This window comes from Geotrypetes seraphini, chromosome 9, assembly GCF_902459505.1.
Source record: "Geotrypetes seraphini chromosome 9, aGeoSer1.1, whole genome shotgun sequence".
NCBI lineage: Eukaryota > Metazoa > Chordata > Amphibia > Gymnophiona > Dermophiidae > Geotrypetes > Geotrypetes seraphini.
Window position 1 is genome coordinate 55,936,764 of NC_047092.1, and position 20,045 is coordinate 55,956,808.

The following is a 20,045-nucleotide window of genomic DNA, read 5'->3' on the forward strand; positions in this document are numbered from 1 at the left end:
TTTTAACACGTTCTTAATCCTCAGAGTTTCCTACAGGACTGAGGGAAAGTGGCATTGAGCTTTGGGCATGATATGCAAAGCTTTTGATAGCCCGATTGGGGAATCTGCTGCAGGGAGCATTGATTGAAAGAACTGAAAGTGAAAACAGGAAGAAGGTTAGGGACGGTTGAAACGTGGTTGATTCGTATAATGATCTTCTAGGCTATGGGTGAATTTATAATAAGATCTCTCAAATTAGATCAGAGAGCTTATTGCTCTCAAAATACTATTTATGTAGCTGCTATAGAGATCTGAAAATGTAAACTGTGTGTTTACTGTTAAATTTATTTGAAAATCTGGGTTTAAGGGACCAAGAAATGAATTAATCCAGTTTCTATTATTTTCAATCGGAAAAATTGTCTTGGAACTCGAACGGGGTTCTGGAATGGATTAAGTTTGGATTCTAGGGTATCACTATATTTACAGAGTCCCCATGCTCACTCAAAATCTGCCATGCTTAGAACTTGGTCCTGTAGTTTTTCTCACATCCCTTCTGGACACAGTAAAGTATGGGTGAAGGCCATGAATGAGGATTGTAGGAGTAGCAGCAGACAGAGAGTGAATGTGACTGACAACGGGTATTCACAAAAACAACAAAATAGAGAAGGAACAGTTAAAAATTCCAAACAAAAGGTTAGTCCAATAAAAATAGAAAGGGGGAAAAATATAAAACTAGAAAAATTAACAATCAGTTGCGCATGTGACTTGTAATATTTATTTATTTTATTATTTATATACCACTTATAGCCTAAGTGGTTTACATTCAGGTACTTTATCATATTTCCCTATCTGTCCCAGTGGGCTCAAATTCAAGCCCCCCTGGCCTCTCGCCCCCCACCCCCTACAAGATCGGGCAGGAGAGAGCCCATCCCCTCCTGCCCTGCGGCCGCCCCGATTACGTTCGGGGCAGGAGGGAGCCCACAGGAGGGGCCTAAGACTCCCGGGCCTATTCTGGTTGGCCCAGGCACCTTAGGCCCCACCTGTGGGCGGGGTTTCAGCCGCCTGGGCCAATCCGGCCCCATTCCGGAGCCGGCGGGCTTGGCACCCGTCCGTCCAGCCAACTTTTAACAGGTATGGGGGGTGGGATTGGGAGTGGGGGGGTTGTGGGGTCAGCAGGGGGTCGCGGGTCGGCAGAGGGGGGCGATGGGGCGGTCATTGGGGGGTTGTGTCGAGGGCAGGAGGGCCTGGGATCCCTCCTGCCCGTATTGTAGTGGGGGGTGGGGGGTAGGGGGTCTGCCTGGGCAGGAGGGGTTGGGCTCCCTCCTGGCCCCATCGGACTCGGGGGGGTTACAGATCGCGGGGCAGGAGGGCTTGAGCTCCCCCCCTGCCCCAAACGTAATCGGGTGGGCCGCGGGGCAGGAGGACTTGGGCTCCCTCCTGCCCTGAATGTAATCGGGGGGAGGGGGGGGGTTGGAGATTGCGGGGCAGGTGGGCTTGGGCTCCCTCTTGCCCCGATGTTGTCGGGGGGGGGGGTGATGTATCGCGGCAGGAGAGATGCCTCATCTCCCCTACCGCGATGTAATCACTCCTCTACCCGAACTGCCACAACCCGCGGCAGGAGAGATAGGGCTTCTTTCCTGCCGCAGGTCGCGGCAGTTCGGGTAGAGGATTGGTGGCATCACAGTAGGGGAGTTGAGGCATCTCTCCTGCCGCGATCATTGCTTTAGAGGGTAGGCAGGTTGCTGGGGCCGCTGAGCTGATCGCAGCAGCCACGATCAGCTCAGCGGCCCCTTTTTCGGCACTTAGACCTGTTTTGACTTCGTCTAAGTCAAAACGTATAAGTGCCGACTAGGCAACCTGCCTAAAATTTTGGTTATACATGCTGTAGGTCTAGGTCGGCCCACCTCCCACCCTTTCCCCTCCTCTAAAAACGCCTCTTTTCTCTCTGAGTGTTTAGAGGCAGAGGAAAGGCCTGCTTGGACGATCAGGCTTTTTGATCGTCCAAGTAGCCATTTAGGCCACTTTTTAGACTTTTTTTTTAATTTATTATGAACCCCATAGTGTCCAGCTTTTGCATCTGTAGTTGACCACTGAGAAAATGACATGTGTGATCTTCGTTTGGAGCAGTGGTCTCAAACTCGTGGCCCGCCAGGTATTGTTTTGAGGCCCTCGGCATGTTTATCATAATCGCAAAAGTAAAATAAAACAGTTTCTTGATCATATGTCTCTTTAGCTATAAATTACAATATTATTATTAAGACTTGGCTAAAAGGAAAGATTTATAAATATAAAGAGTTTTACCTCATGCAAAATTGTCCTTTCTTTAATAAGACATTAACTATTTTTTTCTGAGGCCCTCCATGTACCTACAAATCCAAAATGCGGCCCTGCAAAGGGTTTGAGTTGGAGACCACTGGTTTGGAGTGTTATTTCCTTGCCTTTGAATACTTTGTCAAGAGCCTTCATTGACAAGCAACCCCGTGCTGTTCTGCGGAGTGTTGCTTCTTTGCTTACGAAAGAGCCCAGGAGATTGAAATCCTTTACAACGTCTATTCTATCGCTTAGGAAGGCTGAAATAAATAAAAAATAAATTATTTTCCCATCATAGATTTCCTCACTTTGCTGAATCCTCTGAGATAGAGCTTCCAATAAAAGACTTGTGGTTGAATTACAGGATGTGTGATCCTTTCACTGATTTAGAGGAATCAGTGGTAGATCTTTCACTCAGTGCTAAGATTGTGCCAGTGAGACAAGCATGCAGGCAAGGTTTAAAAAAAAAGTTAATTGCTATGGCTCACTAATGACTTTAAAAAAATCTAAACAGTTAGCTGCTTAGAAGCTGCTGGGTAACAACTTGTTCTCTTATAACGTAATATGGCAAAAGGCCACCAGTAATTATTTACCCCTAATTCTAAAGATGAAGGATTATTTCTCTAGTTCAGTTAAAGGAGAGGGTAATAACCATAAAGCATTTTTAGAACAGCTTTATCTACCAGGCTGTGAGTTTGGCTTAGTATTTTTATAATATGATCACTGAGTTCTAAAATCAGCTACAACAGGTTAGTTATAGTGATAAAGTAAATTTTTACTAAAATCAAATAATTTGTTGGTCTGTTGTGCCTTCATTTGATTGCCCATCCAACTTCCTAAATTCAGGTCAGGAGCAGAACAGAAGGTCTGCACAGATGGGGAATTCTGCGCAAATTCTGTGCTGCGCAGTTATGCAGAATTCTGCCAGGCATATATTATACAGTCTTTCATTGGTTGCTTCTGGCAGCTATAAGTAAACATCAGGACCTTTTGTATTTTCAAAAACTAATGATCCAGGAGTGCTTAAATATCCCATGTATGAGAAGAGCGAAAGGCTCTGTTTGGTGCTAGGCAATTTTCTGTCACTGCTCTTTTGTTGCCTATGATACTTATTTAGACATCCAGTAGGAGTTGAATCTGTTATCCTTACTAAAGAAAGTCAAAACATGAGTGTTTACAAGAACTGTTCATAAGATAACGATTAGTGTGGCCTGTGAATCTGTTTGTGGTTTTTATCTGATCATTGGCTGATTTTTATAGTACACTCCTCAATATTTGCGGAGGTTAGGGGCAGAACCGGCCCGCAAATATTGAAAATTTGCAAATAACATTTGGGCCGACTCTGGCCCATTCCGCCTCTCTCCCGCATCCCAGACCTTACCTGGTGGTCTAGTGGTCTTTCGGGGCAGGAGCGATCTTCCTATGCTCCTGCCCCGTGCAGATCACTCATCCAAAATGGCTGCCATGAGTTCCCTTAGTCTCTTGAAACTACGATGGGAACTCATGCCAGCCATTTTGGATGAGTGATCTGCACGGAGCAGGAGCGTAGGAAGATCGTTCCTGCCCCGAAAGACCGCTAGGCCCCAGGTAAGGTCTGGGGATGTCTGGGAGGGAGGTGGAGGTGATTCCAGTTTTAGGAAATTGCGAATAATCAAAATCGTGAGTCCTAAAACCGTGAATCGGGAGGGGGTAACTGTACTTTTTTTCTCATTTGATTATTTAATTTGCAGTTTAGTACTTACAGTTGTGCAAAATGGTAGTAGCACCATGTTTTTATTTTGTGCTATACTATTGGTTATGCCAGTAGTGCTTGAGGATTTAGCTCATTGTTCCATGTTCTTGTTCATGGTCTGTTTATTACTCCTATTTGTTCAAAATGGTTAATAAATTATAAGAACAATCTTTGGAAGGATTTTTATAAAGGTTTTAATCAATAATTGTTAAATAACAGCACATATCTATAATACACATATGTACATACATACAATAACATAAAATAAGCAACAACAATCCCTTTTCTCTCTTCTCACAAGGTGAAAAAATAAAATTCTGTGTTAGTTCTACCCCCATTACTACCAAGAACTCGCTTCCAGAGGGACAAGGTCCTTTTTGGACCTGCTCTTCATATTTGACAGCAACCAACATAAAAAAAGGCCATAATAATTTCCTTACTAGCTCTTTATCATTCCAGAATCATGTGAGATCAAGACTGGAAACGGAGGTGTATCAGCGGCAGGTCTTGTTATTTCCATTTGTGACTCAGGGCCACACCATTGATGTAATTGGGAGGTATCCCCAAGCCCTGCCAGCTGAAGATATCCTCAGGAAGCCAAACTACTAGGTTGTCAGAGAACTACTAGGTTGTCAGAGAACAGCAGTAATCAGTGGCATTGTACTCAGCAGATGATACTAGGACCCTACACTACGCATATGCTTAGCTCATTCACAAGAAGTGAGCGTGTGCTGGGTGTTGGCATCAGTGATTGGGAACGCTGCTGATGTCTACCATGGTATTCTGTCAGCCCAGGGGTTTGGTGGACTTAGGATGGCTTCATCTGGTGGGGCTTGGGATCCGTATCAGCTGGGCATTTAATTTTTAAGTTTGGTGGTGAAGGGGAGCAAAGAGGAAATGCATTGTGTCCACCCAAAAACTGGTTTCTGGCTAGTCTGCTGCCTAGAAGGAAATGTGAAGCAGTTGAATTTCCCCTAGACTCCATGACTTGTTGAGTAATCTTGTGTAAGTATTTCCAGGCTTCTATAATCCTCTCATAAACTGCCAGGGTTTCTAAAAGAATGTCTAAGGAACACCTTTTAAATATGTGTCTCATTCAAATGTGTCAGTAACGGTTAAACTGGTTGTGTGGTTTTTTTTTTTTTAGATTGTTTCATCTTTCAGGAAGGATCAGATTGCTCGATGTTGGAAGCTGCTTTAATCCATTTCTGAAATTTGAAGAATTCCTGACTGTTGGCATTGACATTGTGCCTGCTGTGGAGGTATTTGGACATCTTTGCGTTTATTTAAAGCAGTTGCAGTACTAGTATATATTTTAAGTGTTTCTTTTCTGCTGCTTGTTACTTCCTGAGATTTTCTCTTCAGCTGTGCTTTCATTGTCATCCTGCCTCTTACTTAACTACTTATAAAAGTCATCTTCCCTTTCAAGTTTTCCAATTTTTTTAAAACTCCTCTAAGAGTCATCATAAGATTTTTCAACATTGGGCCATATGATCTAAAATCCATGTGTAGGAAGGCCAAAGGACTTTTTTTTTATAAATGACCACATGATCATAAATCCATATGTTTGCAGGCCACATGAATATTTTAGCCTGTGATATTCTGATTTATACTCATCAAAATTTATAAATCTCTTCTGAAATTTTGATGTTGCAGCCACCAAATATCTCTGTGATACTTCCAAATCTTGTATGCTAACTAGTTAAGCATATTTTTGCTTAAAAAAAAAATTCCAAGCAGGTCACACAGTGGATGCCCCTAAGCTAATCCTTCTTGATACTAACATATTTCAGTTCAGATAATTGGATTGTTTAGTTTATCCTACTTTTTTTTGTTATCCAGTCCTGTTAATTTCTGTGTTATAATTTGCTGACTAGCCATTTCTGTAACTGACAGAACTTTATGCATGGTTTATTTAAATATAATAAATATCCATATTTTGTGCACATCAAGTAATTCATTAATTCCATAAGTCAGGATTCCTAACTTGCATCCTACCACTAGTAGTGATGTTTTTCTCTGTCATCAGTAGCAAATGAATGCAGACAAATGGGTTGTGTCTTATCTCCTGAGGCAGAGATAGAGAGTTGTGAGATAGATAGATAGATATAGAATGGTATACTCTCTGGCTGTCCAGTATTCTCTATCTCCAGCAGGCAGATGGATGGCTTCTCCCATGCTCCTAGTTTTGTTCTGGTGATGGCCTTCCTCCTGTCTTAGGATACTAATAAAGTGAGCTGGGGGTCCAGGTTTTGGAGTCCCTGGCGTTGGGGTACACCTGGTGGTGCCAAGTCAATTCCCACCACTTCTGCCTAGTATTCCTTAGGTTAAAAAAATAACAAAAATAAAGGGAGGAATTACTTAGCAGCTAACAAGAGGGTTTATTTTTCTTTATTTGAGTGACAAAGTAAAAAAAAAAAAAAAAAAGCAGGATTGAATCACAGCAAAAAACCCAGGCGAGTCGGCATTGACCTTTGTCGGCAGAGTGTTCTGCAGTCAGCATTTAACTTCAGAGATCGGGGCACAGTGTGAGAAGCAGCTGGCAGGGTAAATCCCTTTCTGTTTGTCTACTACTAATAATTTTTTCTATAGCGCTACCAGATGTACGCACCACTGTACAAAATCACAAAGAAGATAGTCCCTATAAAGAGCTTACAATCTAAACAGACAAACAGGATGTCATGGATACAGTTAAGGGGAATGGTTAATCTGCTGGCTGGATTGGGCAGTGGGGAGAGTAGGGTTATGGATTGAAGGCTTCTCTGTGCTTGCTACCATCAGTGCTTATGCTCGACTGTGCAGTTAGAAACATAGAAACATAGAAATAGACGGCAGATAAGGGCCACGGCCCATCAAGTCTGCCCACTCCAATGACCCTCCCTATCTATCTTTGCGGATAGATCCCACATGTTTGTCCCATTTGGCCTTAAAATCTGGCACGCTTCTGGCCTCAATAACCTGAAGTGGAAGACTATTCCAGCGATCAACCACCCTTTCGGTGAAGAAGAACTTCCTAGTGTCACCGTGCAGTTTCCCGCCCCTGATTTTCCACTGATGCCCCCTTGTTGCCGCAGGACCCTTGAAAAAGAAGATATCCTCTTCCACCTCGATGCGACCTGTGAGGTACTTGAATGTCTCGATCATATCTCCCCTCTCTCTACGTTCCTCTAGTGAGTAGAGCTGCAACTTCCCTAACCGCTCCTCGTATGGGAGCTCCTTGAGTCCCGAGACCATCCTGGTGGCCATTCTCTGGACCGATTCCAGTCTCAGCACATCCTTGCGGTAATGCGTCTTCCAAAATTGCACACAGTACTCCAGGTGCGGTCTCACCATGGATCTATACAGTGGCATAATGACTTCAGGTTTACGGCTGACGAAACTCCTGCGTATGCAACCTATGATTTGCCTTGCTTTGGATGAAGCTTGCTCAACTTGATTTGCAGACTTCATGTCTTCCCTGACAATCATCCCTAAGTCTCTTTCTGCTTCAGTTTTTGTCAAGATCTCGCCATTTAGGGTGTAAATCTTGCATGGATTTCGGCTTCCCAGGTGCATGACTTTGCATTTTTTGGCATTGAAACTGAGTTGCCAGGACCTAGACCAGTGCTCCAGTAGAAGTAGGTCATGCATCATATCATCTGCCATTGAATTATTGTCTGTTGTGCTCTTGTTCACTACATTGCTTAGCTTGGCATCATCGGCGAATAATGTTATTCTTCCTCTGAGCCCTTCTGTCAAGTCTCTTATGTAGATGTTGAACAAGATCGGGCCCAGGACGGAGCCCTGTGGCACTCCACTTATCACCTCTGACATTTCGGAGGGGGTGCCATTCACCACTACCCTCTGAAGCCTACCTCCAAGCCAGTTCCCAACCCAATTTGTCAATGTGTCGCCCAAACCTAAAGAACTCATCTTGCTTAGCAACCTGCGGTGTGGTACGCTATCAAATGCTTTGCTGAAATCCAGGTAGACGATGTCCAGAGACTCACCAGCATCCAGCTTCTGCGTCACCCAGTCAAAGAAGCTGATCAGGTTGGATTGGCAGGATCTCCCCTTAGTAAATCCATGTTGGCGGGGATCCCGTAGTTTCTCCTCGTCCATGATTCTATCCAATTGGTGTTTGATTAGGGTTTCCATTAGTTTGCTCACTATCGATGTGAGACTCACTGGTCTGTAATTTGCCATCTCCATCTTGGAGCCTTTCTTGTGGAGTGGGATGACGTTAGCTGTCTTCCAGTCCATCGGGACGTTACCTGTACTAAGGGAGAGATTGAAGAGCGCGGATAGCGGTTCCGCTAGGACATCACCCAACTCCCTGAGCACCCTAGGGTGTAGGTTGTCAGGCCCCATTGCCTTGTTGACCTTGATTTTTGACAGCTCGCAATAGACGCTGCTGGGTGTAAACTTGAAATTACTAAACGGGTCAACTGATTTAACCCTTGTCTGTGGCTGAGGGCCGATTCCCGGCGCCTCGCGGGTGAAGACTGAGCAGAAGTATTTATTTAACAGTTGGGCTTTTTCCGAGTCCGTTTCTACAAAGTCTCCGTCTGGTTTTCTGAGACGTACTATCCCGCCTGAGTTCTTATTTCTGTCACTGATATACCTGAAGAAAGATTTATCTCCTTTCTGGATGTTCTTTGCTAGAGACTCCTCCATGCAGAATTTGGCCTCCCTAACTGCTGCTTTGACGGCCCTTGACTTGGCCAGATATTTTACTCTAGAGTCCTGTGTCCCTGATTGTTTGTAAGAGATGAATGCTTTTTTCTTCTCTTTGATGATGTCCGAGATCTCCGTAGAGAACCACTGTGGCTTGTTGTTCCTACTCCATTTGCTTACTGATTTAACATAGCGGTTTGTTGCTTCCTGTATGGTGGCTTTCAGAGTTGACCACATTTCTTCCACGCTGACGGTGTCTGCTTGGCTTTGTAGCGCCTGGTGAACGAAGTCTCCCATGTCTTGGAAGTTTGTGTCTTTGAATTTGAGAACCTTGGTCATTGTGGTAGATTTCGTGAAACCTTTCCTGAGATTGAACCATATCATATTGTGGTCACTGGAGGCCAAAGTTTCACCCACCGAGACCTCTGTGATACTTTCCCCGTTGGTAAGTACTAGGTCCAGTATTGCCTGATCCCTTGTTGGTTCAGATACCAGTTGCCTGAGTCTTGCTCCATTCAAAGAGTTTAATAGCTTCCTGCTGTTGCCGGAAGCAGAGGAAAGTGTGACCCAATCCACATCAGGCATGTTGAAGTCACCTACCAATACTGTATCACCCCGCAAGGTGATATTCTCTATATCTCCGATTAATTCCTTATCTAGGTCATCTTGATGTCTTGGGGGTCTGTATACTACGCCAAGATACAGGCATTTGTCCTTCCCTCTGGCCAAATTTACCCAAAGGGATTCCCCAGTGTACTGTACATCTGTGATTCTGGTGACCTTAGTTCCTGCCTCTTTGTAGCCATCAGCTTCGGGTTTCTGCTGTGCTTTTCCCCAGGACTAATATTTTTGTTCTCATGCGAGGTCTAGGGTTAGTCTGACTTTGAAATCAAAATAAATGAAAGGGAAGCTGTGTAACTGAAAAAAAAAAAAAAAAGGTGCGGATGGCCAATTAGCCACATTTTTGACGGAAACAAAGTTCTCTAGTGGTAGAGCTTATTAAACACTGTTCCTTCTTGAGAAGCTGAGAGCAGCATTCAGTATTTGCTCCAAGTGTGCTCTGGTATCAGGGGACACAGAGGTGCTCTAGTCACAGCCTTCCACTACAGAGGGCAGTGGAGGAAATGGATTGATAGACCCCCCCCCTGTTAAGGGGAGACCCAGTGAAACCTACACTTTTTACTGGCCCTTCAGAAGGGACCCTCCATGGAGGAGTTTCCTTGGAGTGCCTTTGGCAAAGGGGGCCCCGGGTGCAGAGATCTCTGTTAGTCATGGCCCTGTGTCCCAGGGAGGTTTGGAGGCTTCTCAGCCTTTCTCTCCAGAGTTTGTGCTTCTTCTGCATCAGGCCTTTCTTCTCAAACAATCCAATCCCTCTATGGCATTTTTTCTGCTTCAGTTTCCCCAGGGGGACCCGGTGGTGAAGAGGCATAGATTAGAGTAGGATTTTGGCTATCAGCAGGACTTTCTCTACTTCCCGGTCAAAGGGCATGGGGTTGCTGGAAGAGTCTGTTGTTTCAGATTCCACCACCCAGCTGGACCTCTTGGATGTGAGAGATCTTCCTACTGAAGGGATGGATGATCCCTCAGCATTTCGGGTCTTTTGCAGGAAGATGTTGCCATCATTCATCATTGATGCTCTTGGAGCCCTAAATATTTCAACTTCAGAGTCAGAAAATCCCTCCTCAGCAAATCCTACGATGGCCAGTATGAGGCATTATCCTAGATCTTTCCTGGTCCACGAGACCAGAAAAGAATTGATCTCGTACAGTGGCAAATATAGACAGCAGAAGTAAATTCTCAGAAGAGATGTTTTAATTGCTATAATGAAAATAAATCATTTTTCTTACCTTTGTTGCTCAGTGATTTTATTTTTCTAATCATTTTGTTCCATCTTTGAAATCACTAGGCAACAAAGGTAAGAAAAATGATTTATTTTCATTTTAGTAATTAAAACATGTCTGTTCTGAGAATTTGCTTCTGGTGTCTATATTTGCTACTGTACAAGTATAGAAGAAAATGTGATGGGGGACACTCTATGCAATTAAAAATTTGAATTGCGATTAATCAGTGTGCAGCCCTACTTATTAGTATGCATGACCTCAAACTCCTGACACATAAGTTTGGCTGTGTGAGCAAGTTAGTCTGTTTGACACTCACAAACAAACCCAGGACTCTATAAACTTCTTGTTGGACATCTTCTGTAGTTTTAATTACCTTTTTTAATCCTGCATTTTATTTGAATGTATTTTTTAGTGAGTTTTTAATTAACTTTTACTTAATAGTATGCATGCTACCAGACTCCTGGTACATTGGCTTTCCTGTATGAGCAAGTTAGTCTGTTTGATACTCACAAACCCAGGACTCTGTAAGCTTCCTGCTACACTCTTCTTGTACATTTTAAAACCTTTTTTAAGACACTTATTTCACCAGAATTAGTTCTTTAAGTAGGCTTTGGGGGGGGGGGGGGTTTAATAGAAGTTTTTCATAATTCTTTTTTATAATAAGTGAGTGAGCTTTTTTTTAACTAAACTAAACTAAAACTTAACTTTATATACCGGGTCTTCAACCAGAGGAAGCTCGATGCGGTTACCAATAAGTTAAAAAATAAGCTAAAATACAAGATGTTTAGCAAATAGAAAAGTTTTTAAAGATTTATGGAAAGATTGAAAAGAGCTGGGACACCTCAAAATTAAAGGATGTTCATTCCATAATTGGGGAAATTTAAAAGCCAGAGAGAGGCTAAAATTCTTGACTCCTTGAGTTTCTTTCCTGGACTCCAGCTTTAGGGGTCCATTTACTAAGGCAAACTAATCGTTAGCGTGTGCTAAATTGGCTAGCGTGCCTTAGTGAAAGAAGGGGTTAGTTACTTTTGCAGGCAAAAGCAGATTTTAACTTCTGTTAGGTAAGCCATCTTCTGAATTGGGTCTTGATATGTTCCTTTTGAGGTTTTAATGACAAGTATTTTTTCGTTTTATATTTTAACCTGTTTTTAAGTTGGTTGCATTTATTATTTTTTTTTTTTGTAAATCATGATTATTGAGGTCAACCAGAGTAACAAAGGGCATACAAGATGTATATACAAGAAATAACGGAATCAAGCCAAACTCGGCTGTGAACAGTGCAATACAATACAAGCAACCGCACCATCAAAAAGCACAGGAGTGATGGGAAGACTACAGTATGTGCATTCAAAAAGGCAAAAGAACCACAAACGAGCCAAAATCAAACAAAGAGGGAACTTACTATCCCCCCCACTTAGATGACATCCAAAAAGAACCAGTAGAATGCTACTAAAATATATAAGGCTACAGAGCAGAACAAACTGTTTTATCATTTAGTTATATGCCCCTGAAGATCCCACACAGGCGAAACCTGTTGGGGCGCATTTTCAATAAACTTATTCATCCTCATTTGGTCTACCTGTTGTTCTGTGCTCCATGTATAAATCACTTTTGACTTTAGCTGCAACCTGTGTGTGTCTGCCACATTTGTGTTAGGTCCTGAAACCAGCCGCAAGCCACACTGCCAGAATTCCAACAGAGGGCTTTTTTGAAGGGCTTGTGGTGTACTGTTAGAAAGACTAATGACTCGCTCCTTCAAAGTATGTTAGGTCAGAATTTTCACAGGAAGTGTGTGATAAATTACAATAACATGATCAGCATCGATAGCAGATGGAAGGAACCCTTGGGAGTTTTGTCTCACAGATTTTGGCTGTTCAGCAGCTGGTCCTATGAGAATTACACTGAGTTTACAGAGAGAGGTAGAAAATCTTGAAAATGTTATAAGGCAGTGGTCTCAAACTCAAATCCTTTGCAGGGCCACATTTTAGATTTGTAGGTACTTGGAGGGCCGCAGAAAAAAAAAAGTTAATGTTTTATTAAAGAAACTAGTATTTTAGCCTGTTACATTAACAGGTGCTAGAGTAGACATCTATTTTGGGGTTGTTTTTTTTCTTTGTCTCTTTCTCCTTGGATGCTGTCTGTCTGTCATTCTTTCTGTCTGTGTCTCTCCCTGGCCCCCTGTCTATCTTTCTTTCTGCCTCTGTATTTCTCTGTTGTACCATGCCTGCCTGTCTCTCAGTGGCCCCCTTCCTATGTCCATACTGTCCCATCCTATGTCCTTAGTGCCCTCAGTGCTTCTTATGTCCTTAATAGCCCAGTTCTTCCTTCCCATGTCCTTAGTGCCCCCAGTGCCTCCTTCCCATGTCCTTAGTGCCCCCAGTGCATCCGTCCTGTGTCCTTAGTACCCCCAGTGCCTCCTTCCCGTGTCCTTAGTGCCCCCAGTGCCTCTGTCCTGTGTCCTTAGTGCCCTCAGTGCCCCTTCCTATGTCCTTAGTGCCCCCCAGTGCCTCCTTCCTATGTCCCCCTCACTGCCTTCCAGACTTTGACCCAACCCCACCCCCGAAGCCAGCCTGCCTGCCTCCCTCCCATCCCCCTGTGTAGTAGACCCAATGAGCAGCATCTTTAAATTTTTACCCCCCTCCCATCCCCCCTGTGCAGTAAAACCGGTGATCAGCCTGTTTCCATCTTCCCCCGCCTCCGCCACCGTGCATCCGACCCCATTGACCCTCCCATCTGCCCCTCCCATAGCGAGATGACCTCGGCGTTTCGTTTCCGGCTCCGGGTAGGTTTGTCGGCTGCGCCTCTGGCCGGGTTGGGGGGGAGGGAAGGAGGCGGCCGACATCCGACTCGGGCCGCCGCGCCGCAGGAGAAGCAGTGTCCAACTTAAAACCCGGAATGGTTACCTTAAAATGTTTTCCGGGTTTGGCTGCCGCGGTCGACATCCGCCTGGGGGGGGAGGAAGAGAGAGAGTGGAGAGGCGGCGACCGCTGCGTCTTTCAACAGGGAGCAGGACAGACCGTAAGGCGCGCATGCGCACTTCCTATGTGTCGCTACAGCTCACGGAAAACCGGCGCACACATAGGAAGTGCGCATGCACGGCCTAGCGTTTTATTATATTAGATGACAATTTTGCATGAGGTAAAACTCTTTATAGTTTATAAATCTTCCCTCCCGAAGGCCTGCATGTTCCCCCCTTCTTTGCAGCGTCCTCCAGCTTCTTCCCTGGCCTCCCGGTCTTAGTTTCAGCTAATTACCATGCCTGCAGAGAGGATCGCCAGTGCTGTAACATTCCTTGCAGGCTACCATCGGCCTCCGCAGCATGTTCCCTCTGCCGCGGTCCCGCCCTTCCTCTGACGTCAGGGGCAGGATCGCAGCAGAGGGAACATGATGCTGAGGATGACAGCAGCCTGCAAGGATCGCTACAGCACTGGCAATCCTCTCTGCATGCTGCAGTAATTATTTGAAGGTAAGAGCTTGAGAGCAGGGGGGAAGCTGGAAGGTGCTGCAAAGAGCGGTCAGCACTAGTACAGACCGCGGGCCACAAAATAGTACTGGCGGGCCGCGAGTTAGAGACCACTGTTATAAGGGCTGAAATTTACTTGGACATATTTGTTACCATCATTTATCTTGCTGAGGAATTACTTTAAAGATATACTACAAATGCCAAATTTTGATTTGATATCTATTTCAAAGATGTGTTAAGATGTGTTTGGAAGCTCAGCAGCCAAATCTGGCTTAGAAGTGATGACCCTGCTATTACTAATATATCAGATTTTCTTGAAACTACCTTTCAAGTTACTGTGATTGTGTCCTTTTTTTGTGGAATTAGATAAGATCTATGTACTTTAAAGCTTATCCTGCCCCCCCGCCCTCCCCAAAAAGTCTACATTTTATACATAAATATTAACCATTTTTCCAGCTGTTTTCTGTACTATTCAACTTAGATGTGTACAGTTTCCTCAGTTAAGAATGAGTATTGGTCATAGGTGTCCTTTTTGTTTAATGTCGTATCAAGGAGGAGTGTGTGGCGCAGTGGTTGGAGCTACAACCTCAGCAACCTGGGGTTGTGGGTTCAAACCCCGCGCTGTTCCTTGTGACCCTTGGCAAGTCACTCAGTCCTCCATAGCCTCAGGTACATTAGATAGATTGTGAGCCCACCAGAACAGACAAGGAAAATGCTTGAGTACCTGATTGTAAAACCGCTTAGATAACCTTGATAGGATAACCTAATAAGAACTTGAAATAAAACTTGAAACTGTACAATATTTATATCTGGAACAAACCCTTACTTTTTTGAATAAATAATGTTTCTGAGAACTTGTCTCATCAGAGTTTGTATTCTCAGTATATTTCCTTTAAATATTTTTTTGTTTTGTTTTTTGTTGATTTTCTTTTATATTTTTTAAATACTAATAAAGGAAAAAAAATCCCTAGAAACCATAAACAGAGTATTTAAAGTTCCTAGTGCAGGTTAATGTTAGGTTGGGTGTAGTTGAGATAAGAAACCACTTTATTTGAACAATGCTGTCAGAACTTTGACTGTTCTTGCCCCCCCCCCCTGAAAACCAATCCATATAAGAACTGCACATGGGTAGTGTAAATAAGAAATAAATAAATTTAAACACATCATTGCTAGCAGAGAAAAATACACCTGTATATAATAAATATAAACCACTTTTATTGTGGAGACCCCAAGCGAGACAATATCCACTGGAGTATCACGAGAGTTTATTCTATCCAGAAATCGGTAGCAAAAACAATAAAGACCTGACATAGCTGTGTTTTTGCATACAATTGCCTGCATCAGGGGTCACAACACAACTGGTAAAGTCAGTAATCTATATACATGTGTAAAAGGAATGTACCTTAGGGTCAACAGATGGTTTCTCTTTGTAGAATTAGTCTAGCAGTGGGTTGCATAGCATAGCAAACGCAAAACTGCTTTGATTGTACCACAGAAAGGTGGTATATCAAATCCCATTACCATTTAGTCATTTACAGCCAACATATAGGCACAGGCAAAAATCCCCATTCAGTCTTTAAAGATCCAAAAATGTTTTTTTCTTTTTTTTTTACCTACAGTTCAGAGACAGACACTATGGGCTCCTTTTACAAAGGTGCGTTAGGGCCTTAACGTGCAGAATAGCGCGTGCTGTATTGCCGCACGTGCTAGACCTTAACGCCGGCATTGAGGTGGCGTTATTCTAGAAACGTATTTTGTGTATGTGCTAAAAACGCTAGCGCACCTTAGTAAAAGGAGCCCTATATTCTCAGCAATTAATAGGTACTCCTATCTTACCACTTTTTCCCTTCAGGTTCTGAGAAAAGACTATGATATACTAGTACAATTGCTATTGACATTGGATTTCTCTTTGCAGGCGTAAACTAAGATTTTCTCTGTTTATATAGGCATCTCTTCCTCAAGTTTCAAGTTTAATACAGATTTGATTAATCGCTTTATCTAAATTCAAAGCGATGTACATGATAATAAAATTACAATATAAAAGCAAAATCACAATAACTAAAACTAACAAGGCTAATGACGAATTTGACAAAAACTAGAAACAAAGGGAAAGGATGGGGAAGAAGTTACAATTTAAATAAAGGTTGAAGAAACATGTAGGGAGGGCACATAAGGAGAGGGTAAAAATAATAATAATAATAAGATAAAATGTAAAAGATGATAAAAGTCGAAAGTGAGACTTGAATGAATAATTTAGAAGATTCTTGTGAATGTTATAAGGGTCACATTAAAGCAAGTTAATTTATGAAGGCATCATTAAAAAGGAAAGTTTTAAGTTTACATTTGAATTTTTCTACATTAGTTTCTTCCCTTAAATGACTAGGTAAAGAATTCCAGGTTTGAGGTGCAGTAACTGAAAAAATAAACTGACTGCGCGTATTTATTATTTTAAGAGATGGAATCGTTAATAAATGCTGTTCAGAAGATCTTAGTGTTCTATTAGCTGTGTAGGGGATTAAAAATTTATGAATGAAAGCCGGAGTTTTAAAAAAAAGAGATTTAAAAGTAAGCAAACTAAGTTTGTAAATTATTCTATGGGCCACTGGAAGCCAATCTCACCATCTGTAAGTGCATTCTCTTATATGCACCCATTTGGCTGGTCCCAATTATAAGGGAAATGGAATGGGACTTGTATACCGCTTTTTTGTGGTTACACATTCAAAGTGATTTACATATATACATGGAGGATTAAGTGATTTTGCTGGGTCACAAGGAGCAGCACTGGGATTCAGCAGCTCTACCACTAGGCCACTCCTCACCTCAAGCGCACACTTGACTGGGACTCCATTTATGTGCACAACCCACCTGGTGTGGTGGGTTTTTTTTGAGGGGGGGTTATTGGTGTGCCACCACCACTGTTCTTGTTAATAAATGGCACAACATTGACTTGACTACAGTTATGTGTGATTAGTCAAATTGATGTTTTTGCAAAATTGTCTACTGTTTTATTAAATAACTTGCAGACTATGCTGGTTGTGCAGGTTACAACACATGATAAGAGCTCAGAATGGGTCATTTTGGTTATGTGCAAGTTGAACTTAAGTCCTAAGTCCGTGCACTTGACTAGAGGGGAGAAAACTCCTCTTATAAAACATTTTTTTCTCATGAGAGAGTGACATTTCTCATCTATGTTTGCTGTCTAATGACAGAATTTCAAGTGGACTTGAACAATCTTTTTTTTCCCATCCCCACCCTACTCTCTTTTTATGAATTTTAAATTAATTCTTGTATACCAGTGTGTTGGTTCCATTGGCACTCTACTGCACATGTGAAAAAAAAATTTTGTCTTGGAAAAATCTAGATTAATTTCAAATAATGCATGCAATAGTCAAAATCTGTGTTAATCCATTGAACCGCATGTCACTAGTGAACAAACATTACAAGTAATTTCACCTTTTCATTCCTAAGGTCCTCAAAATTAGATATTCAAAAATGTTTGACTGCTTTTTAAAAATCTTTATCTTTCTCCAGAGTGTATACAAATGTGATTTCCTGAATCTACAACTACAGCAACCTCTTCAGCTTGCACAAGATGCTGTTGAAGCTTTTCTGAAGCAACTGAAAAATCCCATTGACTCTCTTCCTGGAGAATTGTTCCATGTAGTGGTTTTCTCCCTCCTCCTATCTTACTTTCCCTCTCCTTACCAGCGCTGGATTTGTTGCAAGAAGGCCCATGAACTTCTAGTGCTAAATGGTTTGTTACTTATCATTACTCCAGATTCTGCCCACCAGAATCGCCATGCCATGATGATGAAAAGCTGGAAGATTGCTATTGAATCCCTTGGTTTTAAACGTTTAAAATATTCCAAATTCTCCCATATGCATCTGATGGCATTTCGAAAAACATCACTGAAAACTACAAATGACTTGGTTAGCAGGAACTACCCAGAAATGCTGTATATCCCTCAGGATTTCAACAATATGGAAGATGAAGAATATTCTGACCCTCCCTACTATGTCCGATCAGATATTGAAGATGAACAACTAGCCTGTAGTTTCATTGAACTGCCTGACACTCCTTATGACTCAGATTCCGGAGAGAGCCAGGCTAGCTCAATTCCTTTCTATGAGTTAGAAGATCCCATTTTACTTTTAAGTTAATGCAGGTTTACTGCCTTGAAAGTTAAAGCTACTGTATTGCCAAACTAATTTTACTATACTAAAACTTTCAATACATATACACATGGGTTTGTCTAGAAAAACTGTAAAAGTTTACAAAGTTTGAAATTTTTTCCTACATCTGTATTTCAAAGTTTATTCTTATAGGGGGACCTATGCTTAACTACTGAAAGTTTCCTGTAATTGTCTGGCTTAAGCAATTGTAGCTTCCTTGAAGATTTATAGTGCTAACATTTCACAAAAGGTACTTTTTCATCTGTGAAACGTGAACTTTTTATATATTTTGCTGGTGTGCTGTCTGCCTAAAATATTCAGAGAACAATAATTTTTTAAGATCAGTATCTGCAGCATTAGATTTCAGGTTTCTGGTTCAAGAATAGTTAAGACAGCGCCATTGCTGAAACCTGCCAAACCCTTCAGTAAGAAGGTAGACTTTTGGGGCACTCCTTATTTGCGTAGTGCCTAAAATGTGTTTGTAGTTCGCACTTTAGAAAATGTGCAGGTGGATTTAATACCTGATTGCATTGTTGTGGATTTTTTTCTTTCTTACAAGTAAATGTGACTGCCCATTTTTTGAATCCGTTACAGCTCTTTTCTATTGCAAAAAAGCTGTTCTACCCATGGAATCAGTTAATTGAAGTGGGATCTCATTTTGCCCCAGCCTATTACAAAAGATCTTGTATGCTTTCCGAAAGCTAGTTTATAGCATTTTCGACTACACAGTTAAGGGTCATTTACTAATGATTAGTGTGTGCTGACCATAAGTAGATGACCCCTCCACTAAATGTTAGAAGCGGCATGCATTTTTGTTACAAGGTTAGAAATACTTTTGTTCTTGTTTTGCAATTTTAGAAAAAAATTTTAATAGCCTTAATATTTTCCAGAGAGCCAGAACAATGTCTTTGCATATCAGCTTTATGTAAATATTATTTCTGCTAATGAAAGACTTGGTGGCGGAATATAATTATGCTTAATAGAGTAGAGGTGACTCTTATCTTCACTGTGTTACCAATTTGCCATCATTTCAAAAATGAATCTTATTGTAGTATATTATAGACAACAAATTTATAGTGTGGCTTGCTAAAAAAAGTGCGACACACAATGAAGCCATCTGTTCTTGAGAGAATGCTTACTATATCTGCATTATTTCTTTCTTAGCACAGACAAGTTTAGATAGCTACTTTAATCGTACTGAGCAAAAACTAAGCACAGAAAACCATTCTGTTAAGGAGTTCTTTTCAACCATGCCAAAAACTGAAGTCTTAATCATAAACCAGGTGTTACTAGGTAAAATACAGTTTCCACATTGCCACTGTGTGGAGTTGCCTCTAATGATGGTTATATAGTTATACAAGAAATGCCTCATTGTGAGGCTTTGCACTGAAACCTGGTGACTTCTGATTTGCTTCTTTCATGAGTGGCTATTTGCACTGTTTACACTACCAGCTTTTTATAATTTGTAGTAAGTTTCCTTCTTAGTCACTAGCTTTGTGTATTCTACTCCTAACCCTTACATTAAAAAAAAAAATCTCCAAATACAGTACAACATATTTTTGAGGTGCTACTGGCGAATAGTAAAAGGTTCCATTTTATGTGGAAATAAGGAACTGTATAGTAGTAGCACTGTCAATGTAGTTAAAAAAAATAAAAAAAATTTTAGAAAACAATTATTTTTAGCTAATGGCTTTGTGTGTGAAACATGTATCATGATTTCGAAGTATCACCATTTTACTACTGTTCATATAGGTTTGTTGGCCTGATTTGATGATTCAGTGCAGTTGTTATATAGTGGCAAAAGTTCCAGGGTCATCTTTTTTTTTTTTTGGGGGGGGGAGGGTGACTGGAGGGAAATAGAGGGAGTTGTGATAATCAAAAGTGACATAGA

At 41.8% G+C, this 20,045-nt stretch overlaps 1 protein-coding gene across 1 annotated transcript in view; it reads left to right on the forward strand.

Moving 5' to 3' along the window:
- The window catches only part of BMT2 (base methyltransferase of 25S rRNA 2 homolog), a 121,409-nt gene extending 101,582 nt beyond the window's left edge, over window positions 1-19,827 (forward strand). The window contains exons 4-5 of the mRNA XM_033958858.1: window positions 5,169-5,283; window positions 17,513-19,827. Of these exons, the coding sequence (XP_033814749.1) occupies window positions 5,169-5,283; window positions 17,513-18,142 (745 nt within the window). The 3' untranslated portion in view covers window positions 18,143-19,827. The remainder of the gene's footprint in view (window positions 1-5,168; window positions 5,284-17,512) is intronic.
- Window positions 19,828-20,045: the final 218 nt, after the last annotated feature.